Source organism: Orbilia oligospora, assembly GCF_000225545.1.
Source record: "Orbilia oligospora ATCC 24927 unplaced genomic scaffold scaffold00054, whole genome shotgun sequence".
NCBI classification, from domain to species: domain Eukaryota; kingdom Fungi; phylum Ascomycota; class Orbiliomycetes; order Orbiliales; family Orbiliaceae; genus Orbilia; species Orbilia oligospora.
In genome coordinates, this window is record NW_011645611.1 from 862,062 (window position 1) to 881,770 (window position 19,709).

Consider the following 19,709-nt stretch of genomic DNA (forward strand, 5'->3'; position numbering starts at 1 on the left):
TTGCGGCCTCTATACGGTCCCAAATAGGAAATTCAGCACTTCGACGTTTATACGAGACAGGGATGTGGGCCAGAGCTTGGAGATTAGCATAACCTTCGCGAATTCGACAACTAAGCTTAAGGTTGAACTTAAACGGCTGCCGAGGCGAATTATCTAATCGGCCCGGCATATTCCGTTCTTCGAATAACATCTCCCGAACGTAAGCAGTTGCGTAGGCATTAGCTTGGCTGTTTTGGTCTTCGATACGTCCCTAATGCGGAAGTCTTTGCGGCAACATTTATTCCAGCTTAGTCCGCTGAATCCTGACCGAACCTACTGCATTGTCAGCAGAAAAGTCGCCCCCAAGAAAATCTTCTTGCATTGCATCATTGGTTCTTTCGTTCTTCTATACCTCCTTCGTATATCGCAAAGAGTTCATTTTCATCTTCTGTTACTTAAGCTTTTGCTTGTCTGACGCAGGAACACAGATTGTGATTTGATACCCAGTCTCGTTTCCCGTTTCACGTTCCACTCAGGCAGTCCCAATACGTTTTGCCCAGCAGGTGCCATTAAGAGTAAACCAAAGCTAGTCGGCTATACGATATACGAGCCTGCTAGAGCCATGTCGCCGGTGCCGGCAAGCCCTGCCGATAGCACCGGATCAGCTGTACCACGGACACGGCGCTTTCATAATAAGAGCCGCGCCGGCTGCAGGGGATGCAAAGAGAGGCGCATTAAGGTACGCAATTCCGATCCAATCTTTCGAATCCTACCATTTCGTATTTTGCCCCCTTTCGCGTACTTCGCTAGCATATCGACGACAACGCAAAAATACGATAAAATACAACAGAGGACAATTAATTCCAACATTAATTAACTTGGATTATGGAGAAACTACCATTTCAAAATTCAAAACGGACCCAACCCTGATAATAAGATAAAAAAAGGCTATGAAAAGAGACATTTGGGTCGACTGCTAACATTTATGGCAATGAAATTGGCAGTGCGACGAGGGACGGCCAATATGTTCGAACTGTATCCGTCGAAGCGCCGCTTGCGAGTACGAGAAGCAGGCAGAGGAGGCCAGTGATACTCCGACCCCGACCCCGCCGCCCGCCGAAAACCCCGCTGCAAAGTCTGCATTAAGACCAAGAAAAACGCGAAGGCGAAATGAAGCCGATGCTCCCTCAAAGTTTACATTTGTTGATGTGAACAAGTCAATCGCTAAGAAAAGAAAACGCGATAGATCTGACGATGGTACCGTCGAAACAACGGATGCGAGTCAGAGCAATAGTCCAGCGACGACTGAAGATGCCGAGATCGTTGTTGGTTCGCTACCCGTTCTTTCCAGCGCTGTGGAAACGGCATTAGAACAAGGGCAGAGACTTGCAGGAATTATCGTTGTATCAAAGCAGTCAACTCTGCTGCGGGGGGAGAACGAGTATATCCCAAGGTCTACCACAGCACCGGTTGCTTCCGGTGATTATTCAGACTTTAACAAGGTTGAAATCAACGGGTTTACATCCCATCCTCCCGGTTTCGGATACAGTTCTCCGCGAGTAGCGTCTTCATATTCACCGGTGAGCTCAATTTCACTATGGCAATCCTCGCCTTCGACAGGCTTGCGACAGGGTGGTGTTGGCGTAAAAATAAGTCTGCAAGATTTCAACCTCATCAACACCTATAGAAACTTTACATGCCAAACTTTCCCTTATGTCACCCCAAGTCGTAATCCGTGGAAGGCGCTGACTTTCGATCTACAGTTTAAAGTATGTCCCCTCACTTCAGAACTAATGATATTATCTTTATATCGGAACAGAATATTTCTTGCTCAGCCTTAACATACAGCTAATGTTGAACCTATCTCTTTAGAATCCATATCTTTACCATACAACTATCGCGATAACCGCAGCTCATGTTAGGTACCTACAAGGCGTCGCCATTCCTTCCCTATTGGAGGTTTCGCACTATGTCAAAGGTCTATCTTCTTACCGTGAATGTCTGGCATCGTACACTGTACCTTCTCTCACGATCTCAAAAACGGGCGAGATTCCCGTTGAATCCCAAGGACTATTCGCCACATCCGCATTGCTCGGCGCTTATATGTGGGCAGCAGAATTAACCGACATCCATAATTGGCTCATCGCAAAGTTTTCAATGACTGTAGGGACACGAGAGATCATTGATGGTGTCTGGGAAGCAAATCTATTCACGGAGTTTCGGGAAGCTGTAGGAGAGTCATTACAAAAAGTAACGACAAAACTCCATGAAGCGCTGAAATTGGGATCGGATGGTGGTGTTATGCTACCAGCGCTCGAAGCTTTAGCGACTGGCCAGGCAGCATCCAGATTACTACTCCCTGCAGCAACTGGGGAAATCGAGGATACTGATGCGCCCGCCGAAGAGGATGGTGAGATAGTCGGTGCTTTGGGACCAGAAATCTACGACATTACGTATGCCTGGGTGGATCGAGAAGAATGTCCGTTTTATAAAACTTCAAATGGCTCCATGGTGTCAGATATTGGCAGTCTACATCGCTTGGTTTGCATAATAACCGCATTGGAGGCTCCGGAAAAGCTATCAGATGAGGCTATGATAGCGTTGGTGAGAATGATATCTATGTGGCCAGGTTTATGTTGCCATGTTGTACTTGAAAAATTGAAGGAAAAGGATAAACGGGTATATCTACTTCTAGCGTATTATTACGCTGCCGTGGTCAAAATGAAACAAGTGAACATACCGACAATGCATGATGTATTGGATGAGAAAAGTTGGTCACCACCTGCGGATGAGGTACTAAGATCTTGGTGGCTGATAAAGAACCCGCGAATTATACTAAGGAGTATTATAGATTGGCTAGGGGAGGATTGGGTCCACTGGTTGGAATGGCCGCTCAAGGTTTTGAGAGAAGAAGAGGAATCAGAACGAGTTAGGATCGAGACGCTGTGGGAACCCACAGCCACAAGGGAGGATATGAGTTTTGCTTAGTCGTGCGAACCCAAGCTAGCGCTGCCCAAATTTCGCATTCTTTCTTTGTTTATTTTACAACAAAATATTTGTACTTTAATTTGACTTCATAAATTTTGGGTTTCAGGTGTATGTATGATTGAGGGGGTGAGAAATTATGCCTTGATGGCACATTCGGAAAGAGTTTCTAATTGATCGTAGGTCTCATACTCAAGAACAAGATCTAAAAGGTATCACTAGGGAATCTTGCTCCACCCTGCTTTCGAATCTCATCCAAGATGCCCATAACCCTCTCTGTCTCTGCCAGTGGTATCGTCTCATTCTCTTTTCTGCCATTTGCAACATCAACGGCTACAGCGTCAGCTTCCCAGTAGAAGCCCCTCCCTGGTTTCTCGAACTCATACAGCTTTCCTTCGCCTTCTTCATCATGCAACTTCACTATAAAGCTCTCAGGCGACGATGTGGGACCCTGAACAGTAATAAAACCCTTACTACCCTCTACTCTCGCAAAGGTTTTTTCCGTTCTGACATTTGTTGTCGAGGTTAATATCCCATGCTTGCCCGTTGACGGATAACTTAGGATCCAGCTACTCAATGTCTCGACACCACCCTGTAAAGTTTGAGCTGCCAGGACCTTTGGGTGTTCACCCTTGCCGACATTTTCTTCTAGAGTCAAAAGGCCCCAAGTGAGACTGTAGATTCCAATATCCAGGAGCGACCCGGCTCCCATGCTTAAATCCTTCAGTCTGCTGCTATCAGGCAGGCTGGCCACATCGTATGATAACCCGAAATCGGCAAATGTGCGCCAGACCTGTCCGATGACCTTCTCTTCGTACAACAATCGTCTTAACTCTTTAACAAGTGGGTAGAATCTTGTCCACATCGCCTCCATCAGAAACACACCCTTCTCCCTCGCCAGAGCAGTAACTTCCTTCGCATCCGCTTGAGTCAGCGTAAACGCCTTTTCACACAGAACATTTTTTCCTGCGTTAATGGCATCTATGCAATTCTGCTTATGAAAACTATGTGGTGTTCCAATATAGACTACATCCACATCGGGATCATTGTAGACTTCTGCGTATGAAGCATAAATTTTAGGAGTGATGCCAGAGTTGTTGGATAAGTTCGGGTGAACGTATTCATCGTAGAACTTCTGTCCCTTAGCGATTGAGGATGAACCGATAGATTGGATTATGTGGTTTGCACGTTTATTCGGCCAGGATGGGAGGAGGAGGTCGCTGACAAACCAGTTGGAGATCATGCCAGTTGCTATAATTGTTAGTATGAAACTTGATGAAACTTGGAAGATCGAGGGATTATAGTTTGAAGTTACCGACGATGCCCCAACGGACTGTAGGAAGCTCTTGTGCCATGGTGTAGGTTTGTGAATGGAATTTCGCTCTTGAATATTTTAATATCGCGAAGTCTGGTGCTGTAGTTGGTGATATATCGATAGACGGTGGGACGAGCGATTTGTGTATATACGAAGTTGAGATCCTATCATCAACCTCTATATATACTTCTTAGACACACCCAGGCAGTCATTGATAGAGCTAGTGGTACCCCGCGCCATCCAGGATTATGGCGCACCCCGACACGGGCGTTCCCCATCCGAAGCTTGAATACCAGGTTCAAAACGGTTTAGCAGATCAGATGCGACATTCCGCGACCGCGACCGGATAAACTTCGGCTAAAGTGTAGCTTGGCTTACACTAATTAATTGCATCATGTGTTCTCACCAGCAGCATAATCGTCGACAACACCATCTGATCGTCTGTGCAGCTGTGGATAACAAGGCTTCTCTGAACACGAAGCAACCAGCGCAATAGTTTAGCTTGGTCGATATCTAAAGATCGATCGTCAGCGAGATCGAGCCCAGAGACTCGAATCCGGTGCGCGTGCGCAACTGTAACTGTGTAACCATAAAATTCACACACCTCGCAACACGGATGGAACAACTTGTGCCTGTGTTGCATTATTAGCAGTTGGCCTCACGGAGGAAATACTATAGCCTCGGGAATCAAAGTTATACCGTAATTATAGATTATGCTAGCTACGAGTATGCTACCTAATTCACTCGATGTCTATATCTAATTATATCTCGAATTGTTAGCGTGTTTTCATTTACCACAGTGGATTTAGATTGTCCATTCTATTACTCATAATATACGCATCGGTCCGTCTCAAATTTAGAAGTCCAACAACTTGAATCTTGCACTATATCTCCCTTCAATACCAAGACAAAGATCTTATGAAACTCGGGTACCCAACATGTATATATATGATATTCAAGAATCTAAGTAGCATATGAAGGCTACTGTTCTATTTCATGATCGTAGCTTAACGACGTGAGGTCTACCTGAGATTATCCTTTCCATATTAATATGTATATGTTCATATTTCTTTCAGTTTCCTTCGTATTTGACGTGTATGTTGCTATAGAACCATTTGTTTCCGAAACTTTGAGCAACTTCGCCACTATTTCCGGTTATTTCATACACTATATAATTGACCTCAAACACATTTCCCCAGTGTATCTAGCTCGGGAAACAAAGAATCAAAACTAGATATCCACTACTACTAATATATGTCTCATAACTATTGTCATGTATCAATCCTCAGTGGTAGTACTAGTGTAAGCCTTTGTATTAACATATGGAGAATTTGAGCACTGCACTGCGGTCTCGTCGGTATCAATATTTAAATCTGGGACTTTACCAGCCAAGATACCATTCCTCCATCTCATCATCTCCGACTATTTTCCCTGCAAAAAATCATATAATTTCCCACCGTAACACGAAGACCTTCGTTCCGGATTTCGAGCCGCATAAGATTCCCGATTACTTCACTTCCATTGAGATCGATATCGATAGAGATTGAAATATAAATCCGTCTGCTATACTTGCGCACTAGAGTATTGATCTTAGTGAAACTGTCCTACACCTCGGACTGTTAGGTTACGCATAAGCTCGCCACCTCCAAACTACATCCAATCGGTTCGATCTAACAACAAAAGAACAATTGCAATGCAGTGGATTATTACGGTTATCAACTTCCTTCTCATTTTCATCCTCCTCATCTTTATTATGAATGTTCTCAAAGTGTTGGGCCTTTGGAGAGGCCGTCGCTAAGGTTAGGTTTCACTAGAGCCTTTATATAGTATTTATCAGGGCAGTATTCAAGCTAACTTTTGATGAAACTAGCTCTAGCAATCCTTTGATTGGAGAGGATGGAGTTCAGACGAGTTAAGGCTGTAGCGGGATCGAAATGTAATTCGATCAAGACATTATTGTTTTATATCGATTCTGGGTATATCGAGTTTGGGGATCATTTATGCATCCACGTATCAAGTAATGAAGATAATAGTAGGTGGATGGATTCCTTTGGCTTCAGAAGCCAATATATCAGTATGTTCATTAGGGCAAGAAAATATTTAGCTGTATTCTCGGCAAATGAGTCTACTCCCGCCTTAAGCCGGAAGGAAATCAAGTACGCAATAAATCATATTTTGTTACTCCACTGACACTGTTATATTTTGACGAGTCCTCAAGAAGATAGCATAATTGGATGATGAAACAACTTTAATAAGAATAAATCGAATTTTTATTGGATAAAGCTGAGACTCTCTTGATCTAGCGATGTTTGCCGTATTTGAATATACCTTCAATTCATTATTTTAACTACATATTATCGATCAAGTAACCTTTGTGATTCCAGCTACAGCCGTTCTGGGATGCTTCGCACCCTTGTATTTTACTATCATTTACTCGATTGTCTCAACGTCTGGTCTCAGCGAACGCCATTCGTTCCACTTTTTGAGACATGGTTCGCAGGAGGGTACAGGCTCCCCTGCATATACTATCTGGGTCTCGATTTCTTTGGGGCAAATGCACTTTCTTTGAGGATGGTAAATAGGAAAACTTGTTTTACAGTAGTCGTGGATGAAAACGAGGAAGCACATTGTGGGTATTGTTCTATTTGGGTATAGGAGGGAGTTTTTATTTCTTTGGATTTGAGCTATCTATTCGAGTTTGTGGGTTATGCTTACGACTTCCGAAATAGTTGGTGGAAATGTAGGAGAATTCAAACTGGAGATTCGCTAGATTTTCTGGATGATGTATGATAGGGAGAGGAAAAGTAGTCGTAGTCCTTTATTCAGGATTAGCTTTCTATACTCTAGAAATCGTTACCTCACGATGGAACATAATACGTACGAGAATGGGCGTTAGGTTCAAAATTCAAAATCTTGAATAACCGCTTCCGGGTCTAGATACGAGACAAGATAACCGTAAAGTTGAGATATCTGCAACAGATTAAGTGGTGGTTAGCTCACGATCTTATCGTCACGAACTTGAAGCTTGTTTGCTCTTGCCTCAAATGCATCGTGTTATTGCGTACAGCAATGAATCAAGCTTGGGTTTGTCAGAAATATGGTGCTGTCGACATGGTTGCTCAGAAACATATTTCATCTCCCTAGCCACCCCAAGAATGTCTTGACCAAATCAGTTGCGCGGATTTTTCCATCCTTGTAGTCCCGAACTGCTTCCTTAAGCTCGTTTCGTGTATGTGCTTCAGGTGGGATGTCATCTTTCTGTGGGTCACAAGGCTTATACCCCCTGGTGAGGACACAAGACGCGACACATGTTTTGACTTCGATTAATTCGGCCTCCTCGTTGCACTTGCAGTCCCCAAAAGGACCCGGGGTCAATTTCTCCCATTTGTTGAGAGTTTTCTTGCAATTGTGAAAGTACTTCCAGTGGCACATGTCGCGAACTGCTTCTTGAGGTGTAGGAATGTAGTTTAGTCGGGTTGAATATGTCAATTGCAATGGTGGATTGAGAGCTGTTCAGTTTTCAAGTTAATAGGTTCGTACATAGCGGCGCGTGTAATGGAACTGGTCTTATGGTGTAATATCAAAGCCAACTCGCATGCTGAGCAGAGGCTGCTGTTTCTGGAGCATAATGATAAAAATAGAGGCTATTGCTAAACTCATATATGGGTACCTTGTTTCCTGAGCCCGATAGCGCAAAGAACTTGTATACCCTGATGCGAGGGTGACTCGTTTCTACGTACTACTTATACTTCATGTAAGGTACAACACTCATGACTTAGCTCCGTATTGAAACGGTTCGAAAGCTGACCATCTACATATGGTGTTAAAATATTTGAAGGGCTATGTAGCTTGATTTCTAAAGGTCTCTCGACATCTCTTCTGCAATATCTTCCACACTAGGAAATTTTTTCAAAGCTTCCCAGAGAGACGTGACCACAGAAGATCTACATCTCATCCAACCATCTATTCCGAATATAACAAACTTTAGAGTCTTTTCAATTTTCTCGAGGCCATCTAACTCTGAAAATAACAACTTCAACCCGTTGAAAGTTGACAAACCCAAATCCTCCTACCAACCCGCTAAACTATCAATAATATTGAGATGTAGTTCAAACTTGACCCAAATCTCCTCAACAGCGTCGACGAATTTCTGCTGTGCACCTTCGTCAAATCTAACGGTGTACCTAGCCTCAATTTCATCCTTCTGTAAAGGCTTTTCCGATTTATCATAATATGTGCAATTGACTATTAAACAAAGCAAGGCTTGTTCCTGAGTCTCAAAACTGTTTCCGGCATAATTGTAACTAGGAATCCGGGCTAGCCATAGGCCCGCACTTGCCATTTCGGGGTATAGCCTTTCCAGTACTTGAAGATATGCGGAGATTGTCTCTCCGACTTCCTTCCAGACCCTCAGATCAATCTCGCTGCCATTTTGGGAAATGTCTGGAAGCGTTTCGTTGAACATTGGGAGAATTCTTTGCAATATTATGCCGTAACGCTCCAGCGACTCCCCGGTCCCCAAAACATCTTCTTTCTCGGAAATGGGACAATATTCGGTGTCTATGTAATAATCATCCATAATGCGAAGGATGCCCGAGATCGGGGATTTAAGTAGTTTGATAGTATCGAACCAGTAGGGTTTGTATTCAATACTCCATTCTTGGATCGGATTTACGGCGCCAACACTAGTAACCATGCATTATTATTACGACGAAATTCCCGACCACCTGGCTAACGGATAAGAACGCAAGAGCGATAGCTACCTTGATGAGCTGCAAAGCAGCAATATGATCATCCACCATACCTCTCTCAGAGGCGTCCGAAGCACCATATCTATCGCCTTTTTTTTTAGCCACTTGGCTACATGGTTATTAATAATATGTTCCCAAGTCGTCATTTATCTGTTGAAGTTTGTGAAGTGGGATATATCTATATTCATATGCCTACGTATGCGTACATAACCACATGCAACTTTTAGAATGAGAGAATTATACCCCGTAAGAGCTTGTTTGCATTTTCTTTTAATTCAAAGATACTAATTGGAGGCTTGCTTCTCCAACCCCTCCGGAGTAGGGTTTCTACGATTTATCATATTGAATTATAGTATTCATGCTACATTTCTTCCAGGTCTGAGCATGAGACAAGTGCGCGCGTTCAAAATTAACGTTTTAATATTTCGTGGAAATATCGGTATAGTACCGTGAATTGAGATAAAACCGCTAAATACATTTCTTCGCATCTACGGAATCTAACCGTAGGATGCATTATTGAGGGAAACTCTAGAATCCGCCTAAGTTACACTCAGAAGCTCGGAAAAATCTCGATAAGTCTCCGTGCTTGTTAATTTTCCCAAGGCCAGCCTTCTCCAGGCCGCGCAACTAAAGTAGATCCCTCACTGATCGGAAGAAAAATGCTCAAAGATTTTATAGAGTTGGCAGCTCTGATTAGGCTATCAAGAGGGGCCCAAATTTTCCAACAGTAAACCCAATTGTCAATCCTGGAGATCACAGATTCGATAGTACTACCATGATTATCAATCCACCACCCAGGAAGTAGACTTTGGAAATTGTAATTCCGATTGTCGACGGTAACAGCAAACCACTCGAGGATTGCCTTATCCATTTCGATTTGAATATCTAGGACCCTTCTAAATCCATCTATAGTCTTCGTGAATTCTTCTCTGCCCTCCGGATCTACGTCTACAGTTACTGCAACGGTGTTTGAAGCGGCGAGTATATCTGCCGGGTTGGATCCCGGAAACGGAATAGGTTGTCCACGAACGTCATAGGAGATGCACTTCCATATAATACAAAGAAATGGCGATATATTCTGTGAGAGCGTTGTAAAGGGTTTGTCTATGACCGGCATATCGTCGAACCATGTTTTTGAAATAAGCATAGTATTTTGGAAACCAGAGACAACTGAGAGATATTCTTGAAGTTGATCTCTCAAATTCGAAACCAAGGCAAGGTCTTGCGGACCCGATGACGCAATCGGTGCAATCCCAAGCTCCGACAAATCCTCACCTCGGCTTATGAAGTCCAATGCGATCTGAACCGCCGGTATAACTGCGTCTAGTTTTGCAACTATATCGCCGATCACACTGGTTAGGGTAGTTAGGGTTGGTGTTTCCAAATCCGGGCTTTCGTTACTATCGCTAATTCGACAGTAGTTATCTTGTAGCTGATGGATAATTGTCGAATTCCCTACGAGATATCTGAGTGGTGTTCGGTTGGCGATGACCATAGGCAACCATATTGAATCATACGGTATTGCTTTCCTCAACGCCGTCACCCTGATGGTCAGAATTAAGATATTAGGTTGGTTCGGCTGTAAAATTTCAGAAACCCGAGGATACAATCCTTGATCACGAGTTGACCGGTTTTGGGAATTTTAACTTTTGACTTACGAAGGGAGAGAAACAAATACGAAAAACAAGCCGGTTAGAAGGCTTGGGAGCCCCAGATAGCGGCCTGGCCTCCCCATTTGACCAAATAATAGAAATTGAATATGGCGATCTACGATTTGGTTTTATGAGTGGCCCTTCGACGAACCGCGAGAAAATGCGTGCTTGCACGTGTCGGTGTGACGGAGGATAGATATCCTTTAGGGTTTTGCATGGGTATGATCATATGGGATATCGATATAGCGGTTCGAGACCTTAAGAGTTAGTTTTGTTACATACGTAGAAGTGATACTGCGTGGGTTTGGCTGCTTGTTTATAACTATATCTAAATAGATTAATCAACTCAAGGCCTTCCGTACTTTAAATACGAAGGTCTAGCCGAATTTGAAATGGGGATATGCATGGAGCTCGGGGTCGTTAAAATGGTGAAAGGCCCCCCAAAGTAATTTGAAGGTTAATTCATTGTGCATTATTAACCTTTCAACTTGTCTCTGACCTAGCCTTTTCGAAAGAAAGGTAAAAACGATAGTAATTAGCGGGGAACTAGCCCAAAAGAGGAGGGTAGTTTATCTGATGTGGGGTGTTTGAATCTTGCTTCGAGAAGTATACACCGCAGTGTTTTCCTGATCCTCCCCGTTAGAAACCGCTACCGCATACACCGTATACGCGTATTATTACGATCCGTCTTATAGACTATGGAATCACACCAGCCGTCACACGAGATGAGACGGTTAAATCGCGCGGCCGGCGCTAGCTATATGTTTGCATGCAAATACAAGTACGGTAAGGATGGGTAAGTTATGGGTTCGAGGGAGCTTAGCATTAAACCTAGTTTCTTAAACCAGACGCCATGAGGCTTAGTTCTTTCCATTATTGCGGATTTCACCCTCACGGAGGAAAAAATATGTTATTTCATTTGAATATGCTGCCCAGAATATCCTCGACGAAACGTATGAGCAGACGTTGGTGTTGGAACTAATTGTGAGTGTGAAAGAGTTGAATAATTAGGTAGTTTAGACTAAGGTTATGTGTGTCAACTATTGACGTATTAATAAGTCTCATTGAGTCGTGTCTGGCGTTTTTCGATCAATATATCTTGTGACCGTGACAAGATAGGAGGTCATCGCCGATTCTACGTGCTCAAGTAATAGATAGCTAGATCCAGGCTCCAGATTCTGAGTTGCCTAGTTTCCAAATAAACACCGCCGCGATAATGAGGCGATAGACGAATGATTAGTCGTAATCCCAAAGGTCAGAACGTAACGAAGCGGTGGGGTCCTGCATGTGTTCCTCTCCAGCCGAACGATAGATCTCGGCCACGGCTACGTTGGATTTAGATCCTATGAGAGCGGCAAAAGTGTTGAAGTTTTCGCTTTCATGGGTTCTAGACAGAGTTAAACCCGGTGGGGGTAGACTTCTTGTCTCCAATTCTTCCATTGATATCAAATCTTCTTCTTGCTCGGCCTCTAATTCGAAGGCCTCAACCTCGGAGAGTGTCATACCCATATCTTCGTCGTTATCACTCTCACTAACGGGCTCAAAGAGTGGACTATCGGGTGGAATCCCTTCCCAAACATCGACTAAGCGTTCAGGGGCATCTTCGCGTGGTCGGCCATCCTCCTCGGATTGAAACGACTCCCAAGCACGAACGAAGAACGAAAATATTTGACGGATGTATGTAGTATCGTCGGTGGCGACATGTTTGTGTAGAACCGGGGCGGTTGGGTCGTCAAAAGTATCGAGATCGACAAGGTGGTAGAAGAATTCGTAAAGGTCGAGGGGCATCTCGGGGAGGATTATTTTGATGAGTTTATAGCTACTCATAGTGACCAAACGAGGCGGAAGGGTGGCTTCAGGGAGAAGCTTTCGTAGAATATCGTAGGGTCGAAGGTTACCGTCGTGTGTGAATAGAATCTTGTGACGAAAGTTGAAAGCTTTGAGGTCATTTTTCATTTGATGAATCGTGCGACGTGGGACCTCAGTGGACCAGAAGTATCCTCGCATATTGGCAATGGCTATGTCCATTCGTGTAACATCATACCAGCGACGTGACATTGCACCAGTGCACTGGTAGTCTAGAACAAGGTCAAGCCATTGTATCATCGATAATACTTCTTTCCCGTTACGAGGATCAAACATTGCAAGATTTGCCTGATAGATGATTTCGCCACTATACTTCATCAAGCAAACCTGAACAGGCGTCCGGGCGAAGCCAATTTCGAGATAGTCGCCGATGTGGGTGTACTTGACATCGAAAAAGACAAAATCATCAGTGTTTTGAATGGTAAGAGAGTCAAGAATGCCATTATCGAGTTTTTCCTTGTAAGCATAACTCATCTTAGCTTTCAAAACCTCCCAATCCATTTGAGGGTCGTGCTCTACATTAGAGGAAAAAATATCTGGAGGCGGAAGGGGTGGTGTCGGACCCCTGATGGCTTCTGAGAATGACCCAATACGATCACGGAGATTATCAGAAGAAGTACTAGTGGTCAAAATTTCGAAACGGTCGCTATCATCAGTGGGTGCTGAATTAATGGCTTGCAGGTATAACTGTTCAAGCCTGCTGGCAAGATCTTGACCAGTCGGACCTAAATCCGAGAACTCGGTGTTACCCGAAACTTCTGCTTCAGGAACCTCGGTGGGCCCCCGGTCAAACTCCTGAAAATGCTGGAAGACACGTTCCGGGAATATCTGACTGGCTAATCCCGAGGAAGCACGGCTGGGTGGTGACCCGTGAATGTGACCAGGCCGATGTATGCCCTCGTGAACATCCTCATACTGGCCGAGAAACCCTCCAATCTCAAAGTTATGGCCACTAGCTAGAGTAGTCGATATTGGAGATTCACCCTCTCCAATTGGCGAAGGCATCACAAAGGGTGACGGAGACCGGGCTTCATCGGGACTATGTTGAGGTGGCGAAGATAAGGAGATCAAATCATCCGAGCCAATAGCCGGGAAAATGGAGATTGCCCCTTGGTCAGACATATTAGCGGTGAGGTGCGATTGGTGGCGGTAAAGCTACTTTTCTTTCGCTTCAAGAGCCAGATGAAGCTCTAGGACCGAGATCGAGTGATGAGGTTTTCGAGGCTTCCAAGGAGAGAATATCCTAGTCCAAGTCTTTATAGGGAGACGGGAGGCACTGTGGCAGGATGGCGATGACGAAGAAGAGATCTTGGAAAAGAAACGATGCCGAGGGTTGAAGAAGTTGACGTGGTCAATGGTGGAGGGTGCTGGAAGGGACTGTGTTTCCACTTTGATAAATTTGCTAGTTGCTGCACCTCGACATCTTTAATAACTAAACCACCATCCAGCTCCTCCACTCTACCGTCTCAGCAACAGTCGTATGACATCCCCAAATTCCAAGCCTTGTCTACAAAATTTTGTGAAGTAATTCGCCTTTCCAAGACTAATCCAAGCTTTATATTCTCGAATTAGCCAGTAGCTTCTGAGAATGTGTGGTATTTTGCGTGTTGACCGACCTTCATAGCCTCGATCTTCTCCTCCGTGTAACGTGATGGTAACGCTGGCCCCGGTGGCCAGCTTCAGTTACTTCCCGGAGAACTCATAGAAGTTACAATGACGGGCCATCATTCGTAGACCCGTGATGAATGGTCGGTCATCTGACTGGACCATAGCCGCTACCATAGATGGACGATAGCACACGGTCATCGTTCATCACGACTCTAATCGAGGCAAGCGAAGTTCGAAGTTACCACGACTGCCGCAGTTGTGGACCCCAACTGACGTCGAGGCTAGATACGTTCGCCTTCGAGAAGTTATTTTAGTATTTACTATGAGAGTCTAGGTGAATCCAAGTTATACTCAGGGAGCTCACCAATTTCGGCTTCGAAACTTCGACACATACCCGATATCCGCACGGCCGAAGCCTGCAACCTCGAAGCACCAGTGCACAGCCGATCAACTCACAAAATTGCTACCACACTTCTTGATTCCTTCGTGGAAAAGATTTCTGTGTATTTCCTAGCAAATATGTTATTTTGTTGTCCTTATGCGCTGTGCTCTATTTACAAGATGAATAGGTTTCATTTTATAAATTTTAAGCTCGGTTTATCGATTATCTCGCAAAAGAAAAAAAAGTTCAAGGTGATTGTCTCACGACTGGTTATGAATCGACCGAAAAATATCCGTTTCGCATGCGTGTTAGAATTGTATATATGGGTAATGATACAGGTTTTACGCATTCGGAACCATTGGTTCGTCAGGGAGATAATCTGGGAGGGAATCAGTAAAGAAGCAGGATTAGATGACACTCAAGGTCGTCCTTAGGACTATCCTAAAGGTCTTGCAAGGGAAGATACATTTATGCCTAGACATCTAAATATGGACTCGATATGAGACATTTCGGCTGCGCAGCTAGTACGCCTATTTTACCGCCTCTGCGTTCATCGTATAAGTGAAAGGCAGAACAAGTATAAACACTAGCGGGAAAATCCATATTCTACATGATTTTTATATACTTAATAGAATTCCGATTAACCTTTAGAGGACTAATGACCGCTACGGTGGTTGAAAAGTTTTCGCTTAACGTCTAGCTAGCACTGGAACTGTGTCAATATATATATATTCAATAAGCCCGAATTATTATCATTAAGTATATACTAATATGTAAGTAAAATAGGAAAATCGTGACCAAAGCCAACTTGGAAAACCTTGAGTTCCCGAAGTTGACAGAAATAGCACATAAAACAGACATCTACAGGACTCGCGAACGAGAACATTAAATGAAGCGCTATATACGGCTATGAGTCTTTGCAGAGTGAAAAAATCACCCATTATCAATGCAGAGCGGAACTTTGGAGAGTCCGTTTAACAAGAATGATCAGGGCAGCCAACGTTGGTTCCAAGGGTGTTGCCGGAGATGTTGACGACTTGGAAAAGAGCGTTAATGACACCTCCAATACCCTCACCAGCAATCAGACCAGCTGCAATGCTGAAACAATAAATCTCGAACCCAAGAGGCCATTTCTTTTGCCAGAGGTAGGCGATGGTAGCGCCAATGCACATAGCAGTGGAATATTGTGTCTGTGGCAGCAAGAAGCCGAGACCGAGGACCATCATGTTTGGCATGAATTTCGCAGCCTTGGTGTGGCCAGTCGAGTTGAGGTAGTGTCGACCGATGACAACAAGAACACCAACTATGGAAATGACGATGGCGAAAATTCCGGACGAGGTAGGGATGGGGAAGCTCGGGTCAGTCATGGCGACCGCGACCGCGCGCCATGCAGAGACTGATGGAGCTAGGAAATCGCAGGAGTCCGAGAGCTCAAGGTCGACAATACACGGATAAGCTACAAAATGAAACTATTAGTACAGCTACCTTGGTGGTGAATATATTAGTATCTTACCTTTGGTGAAGAGGACGAAGATCGAAGGAGCAAGCCAGATGCTGACGAAGGAGCCAACACCCTGAGCATACCACTGAACACGTGGTGGAGTCCTGAGTAGGAAGCCGACTTTGAAGTCGTTTACCAGATCGGTAGACTGAGAGGCTGCACCAGCAGCAACAGCACCGGACATTAAGTTGTAAAGCTGAGCGGTGTGCATAGCAGTTCCTTGGCCTTTAGTGACACCGCCCATAATGAGCTGCGAAGCCTTGGAGACAGTGGTGATAGGAGTGATATCGGTAGCTCCAGTGCATTGGATAGCGAGTAAAGCGAAGAATAATCCCAGAATAAGAGATAAGATGGAATAACCAACTGGGAATTGATATTGGAGGCCAAGGACGACACAGGTGAGAATGATGACACCGACACATCCAATACCCCACATCCATGTTGGCACCTGGTCTTCTTTGGGCGAAGGGTCTTGCATGGTATCACCAGAAATTGGCCTCGCTGCGATCTTGGCAATGAATTTGTTAGACTTTCCGTGGCGTTCTATGAGTGAATTCAAGCGCTTGGCTCCCATGGTTGTGGCAGCGCCAAAAGCCTTTCCGATGATCTTATAGTTCACTGCGAGTTCGGCAAAACTGACGGCCATCATGAGAAGGACACCGGGCCAAATCATCCAGTAACGTGGAGAAGGTGCGTTCTTAGGATCGGCGAGACGAAGCCCGTTGCAATTCCACATGTCAGGGTAATTTTCAGATGCCCGTTGGCAGAAGGCAGCATCGTATGCTACAAGGGTTGGTCCGATGATACCCCAAGCAATGATGGAGCCAGCGAGGAAAGAGTAGGCAGCGTTGAGACCGACGAGCATACCGCTACCGATGAAGGCAGGAGTCCATTCAAGGTACCAACCCCAATTGACCAGAGCAATGGCACCCTTGCCACCCCAGGTGTAGACCCACCAGAATATGTGCCAGTCCCAGAGGATACCAATGGCATACTGTGAAACAACCCTCTGGATAAAGGCAAAGATAAAGGCAATAGAAAGACCCTTAATTCTCTTCTTAGCACTTTCAAGTCCACCGGTACTCAAGTGCATGCTGCGAATCGTTAAAGCAGTGGCAGAGGCAGTTGGGTAAACCAAATTTAGTTCACGGGCGATGTGGATAATGAAAAACTTTCGTACTGCACGTCATGTGAGCGACTATCTTGAAATATAAATCGATGACAGTGTTCTTACATGGAACAGCGAATGTAAATCCGAAGTAGGCTGAGACGGCAGTAAAGGAAATGAGCTTCCAGTAGTCGTCGGCGGGATTCTTGGAAAGGAGATTCATCTGATACAGGGCAGGAACAGCGGAAACGAAGATCGTTCCGAGACCACCGGCAGCTGTAGCAGTTGTCTGAACGATATTGTTCTCCATAGGTCCGAAGTAGCCACCAATCCATGGGATCTTGGTGAGAGAGATGAGCTTGATAATGGCGAAGCCACCCAAAGCTCCCAACATGTTGGCGGTAAAAGTCCATCCTAAGCAAAACCGTTAGAACTTATCAATCCAATCCGTAATATCGGAATCGTCGTAGCCATCCAGAAAATAGTCAACCGTACCTGTCTTAAGACCTATGATATTGCAGCGGGCCGTTAGTCTAACCGTGTTGTGGTGGCGTTGGATAACGTTACGACCAAACTCACCAAGATAAACATTGCTAGCATTGACCAAAGCACCCAGAACACATCCCACAAACAACGCTCGGATGGTCAGGATATTTCCTTCTTCTTTTGCATTTTCGTCGATTGGAAAGGGAGCATAGACATCAATGTGAGCCTGCTCAAGTTCTTCTTTGAGGTCATCCGGTACACCCTCTGACGGCACGATCGAGTCGCGCTTCTCAATGGTAGGCTCATTGACGGTACCATCAATGGCCGGACCCGAATAGGTGGTTGGTAGGCGGCTTGCCTCGATATCTTCGACCTGCTTTTCCGACATGACTGGCGATGTCCTATACGAAGTAATTGGAAAGGGAAAGCACAATTGTCAGCTCAGAACAAGAGGATCAGAAAATTTTCTCGCATGGCGAACAGCATCGTTTTATGTTTCTCCCTTCTTCTCTTGTCTCTCCTCGAAGGTGCCCCGGACAAGACTCCCCGCGTAGAACAAGGTTCGAGAAGAGGTGTATTCTATGCCTATCTCCCATCGAAAATAGGATGGTGGATGGTGGCACCGAGTAATCAGACATACCTCCAAATCTCACCCCTGCATTCGCTATCAAAGGTACCAGAACGAGCGGTCAAAATTCGAATTCATATGACAGCTATCGGCGGGGTATGTGCGAGGCAAAACGACCAGGCATCAGAACACAGAAACAAAATCGATACCTCGGGCTTGAGGATTGGGGGCCGCCATTTGGTTGGTTGCAGATGACCATTTCGCGATGAGAATGATTGTCGCTCGCGCCCTAAACCTCCGCTCCTGGCTATTTTTCGCCGCTATCGATTACCCTGCACTAAAATTAATACATGGGTTCCCGAGCCATCTTAGCGCACCAAATAAATGTGGGTACCGTATCCACAGAAAATGCGAAAACCACCACCTTCCAGATCAGGACGTTCCGTGCTTTGGAGGTTTATGGTGTGGTGGGATTTATTCCTTCGAGTCGAAGCATTCCATATGGAAAAATGTACTCTACTTGCGGCCAACGCTGGAAATCAAGAACTCCATCAAACATACGTCAATATCGCCAAGATGACTTGCCTGATATTTGCAGCATCGATCTCCCGTGACTGGCCAGATAAGAAAAAGCCTGTTCTTCAATTCCACTGGTCTCACGAGACTGTTGACCCATTGTGGCCCTGGTTGTCTTGAAAAGGTTTTTTAAACTTTTTCAATGGAGAGACATCTGATCCAAACAATGTTTCCAACTGTGAGAGTCTTTCCGATATCCTGCAACGCCACAACTAGCTGCTCACTCGATGCTCATTAACGGGACCCTTTACCGCGGGAAACTTGTCAGCCAGCCGGTACCGAGAGGAGAAAACGCCAGCTCCAGGGACAATAACGTGCTTTGTTACTTTCTCTTTTGATTTAAGTTCGAGGGTTCGAGAAAGAACATTCGCGATATCCAATCTAGCGGGTCCTCACTACTACTTTGAAAGGCATGTGATAGAGCTTTCAAAATAAATTTTTAGAAAAAAAAGAAATAGAGTGGCGCGAGAGGCAGGCGTCTCGGGTCTGTTCATACGGGATATGAAGGCCAAATCATAGAGAACGGTATGATTCTTAGGTAATTCATCAATAGTACTCTTCTGATCAACATCTTGAGTTCTATGTGCTGTCGACCAGCGCCAGAGCGACATTCAAAACCTCGGCTTTTTTAGTGGCATTTACATGTACATGTACATGTCATTGAAGTTCGCAACTTCCCGTTACGGGCAAAAGTGGCGAGCAAGCCCTCGGAGCCACGAAATAGAAAAGAACATTCGATGGCCCGACGCTAACCCAGCCAGCTCCCCCGCCTGCCACGAGATTAAACGAGCCTCATGTAAAGCTTCGGCGCAAGCCACCGCATGCGCCAAGTCGGGAGACATCTGCAAAGCATTTTCTGAAGACAAACCATCGGGCATCTCCATCAGAAAAGAAATATGTCTAATGTGCGAGAAGATCAAATAGTCCCTCCA

The 19,709-nt window shown here is 44.9% G+C and overlaps 6 protein-coding genes across 6 annotated transcripts; 1 reads left to right on the plus strand and 5 right to left on the minus strand.

Moving 5' to 3' along the window:
• Window positions 1-601: 601 nt before the first annotated feature.
• AOL_s00054g280 (uncharacterized protein) lies at window positions 602-2,967 on the plus strand (the record flags this gene model as incomplete). The annotated part of the gene is made up of 3 exons (XM_011121596.1): window positions 602-718; window positions 984-1,748; window positions 1,852-2,967. 3 exons carry the CDS (start codon window positions 602-604, stop codon window positions 2,965-2,967), a joined length of 1,998 nt encoding a protein of 665 aa, XP_011119898.1.
• A 202-nt stretch (window positions 2,968-3,169) lies between these two features.
• On the minus strand, window positions 3,170-4,319 carry AOL_s00054g281 (uncharacterized protein; the record flags this gene model as incomplete). The annotated part of the gene is made up of 2 exons (XM_011121597.1): window positions 3,170-4,215; window positions 4,280-4,319. The coding sequence occupies 2 exons, from the start codon at window positions 4,317-4,319 to the stop codon at window positions 3,170-3,172; spliced, it is 1,086 nt and encodes a 361-aa protein (XP_011119899.1).
• Window positions 4,320-7,411: 3,092 nt separating this feature from the next.
• AOL_s00054g282 (uncharacterized protein) lies at window positions 7,412-8,975 on the minus strand (the record flags this gene model as incomplete). Its single annotated transcript, XM_011121598.1, has 2 exons — window positions 7,412-7,788; window positions 8,357-8,975. 2 exons carry the CDS (start codon window positions 8,973-8,975, stop codon window positions 7,412-7,414), a joined length of 996 nt encoding a protein of 331 aa, XP_011119900.1.
• Window positions 8,976-9,619: 644 nt separating this feature from the next.
• Window positions 9,620-10,525, minus strand: AOL_s00054g283 (uncharacterized protein; the record flags this gene model as incomplete). The annotated part of the gene is made up of 1 exon (XM_011121599.1): window positions 9,620-10,525. One exon carries the CDS (start codon window positions 10,523-10,525, stop codon window positions 9,620-9,622), a length of 906 nt encoding a protein of 301 aa, XP_011119901.1.
• Window positions 10,526-11,918: 1,393 nt separating this feature from the next.
• On the minus strand, window positions 11,919-13,670 carry AOL_s00054g284 (uncharacterized protein; the record flags this gene model as incomplete). Its single annotated transcript, XM_011121600.1, has 1 exon — window positions 11,919-13,670. One exon carries the CDS (start codon window positions 13,668-13,670, stop codon window positions 11,919-11,921), a length of 1,752 nt encoding a protein of 583 aa, XP_011119902.1.
• Window positions 13,671-15,512: 1,842 nt separating this feature from the next.
• AOL_s00054g285 (uncharacterized protein) lies at window positions 15,513-18,021 on the minus strand (the record flags this gene model as incomplete). The annotated part of the gene is made up of 5 exons (XM_011121601.1): window positions 15,513-15,994; window positions 16,052-17,218; window positions 17,274-17,561; window positions 17,643-17,654; window positions 17,727-18,021. The coding sequence occupies 5 exons, from the start codon at window positions 18,019-18,021 to the stop codon at window positions 15,513-15,515; spliced, it is 2,244 nt and encodes a 747-aa protein (XP_011119903.1).
• Window positions 18,022-19,709: the final 1,688 nt, after the last annotated feature.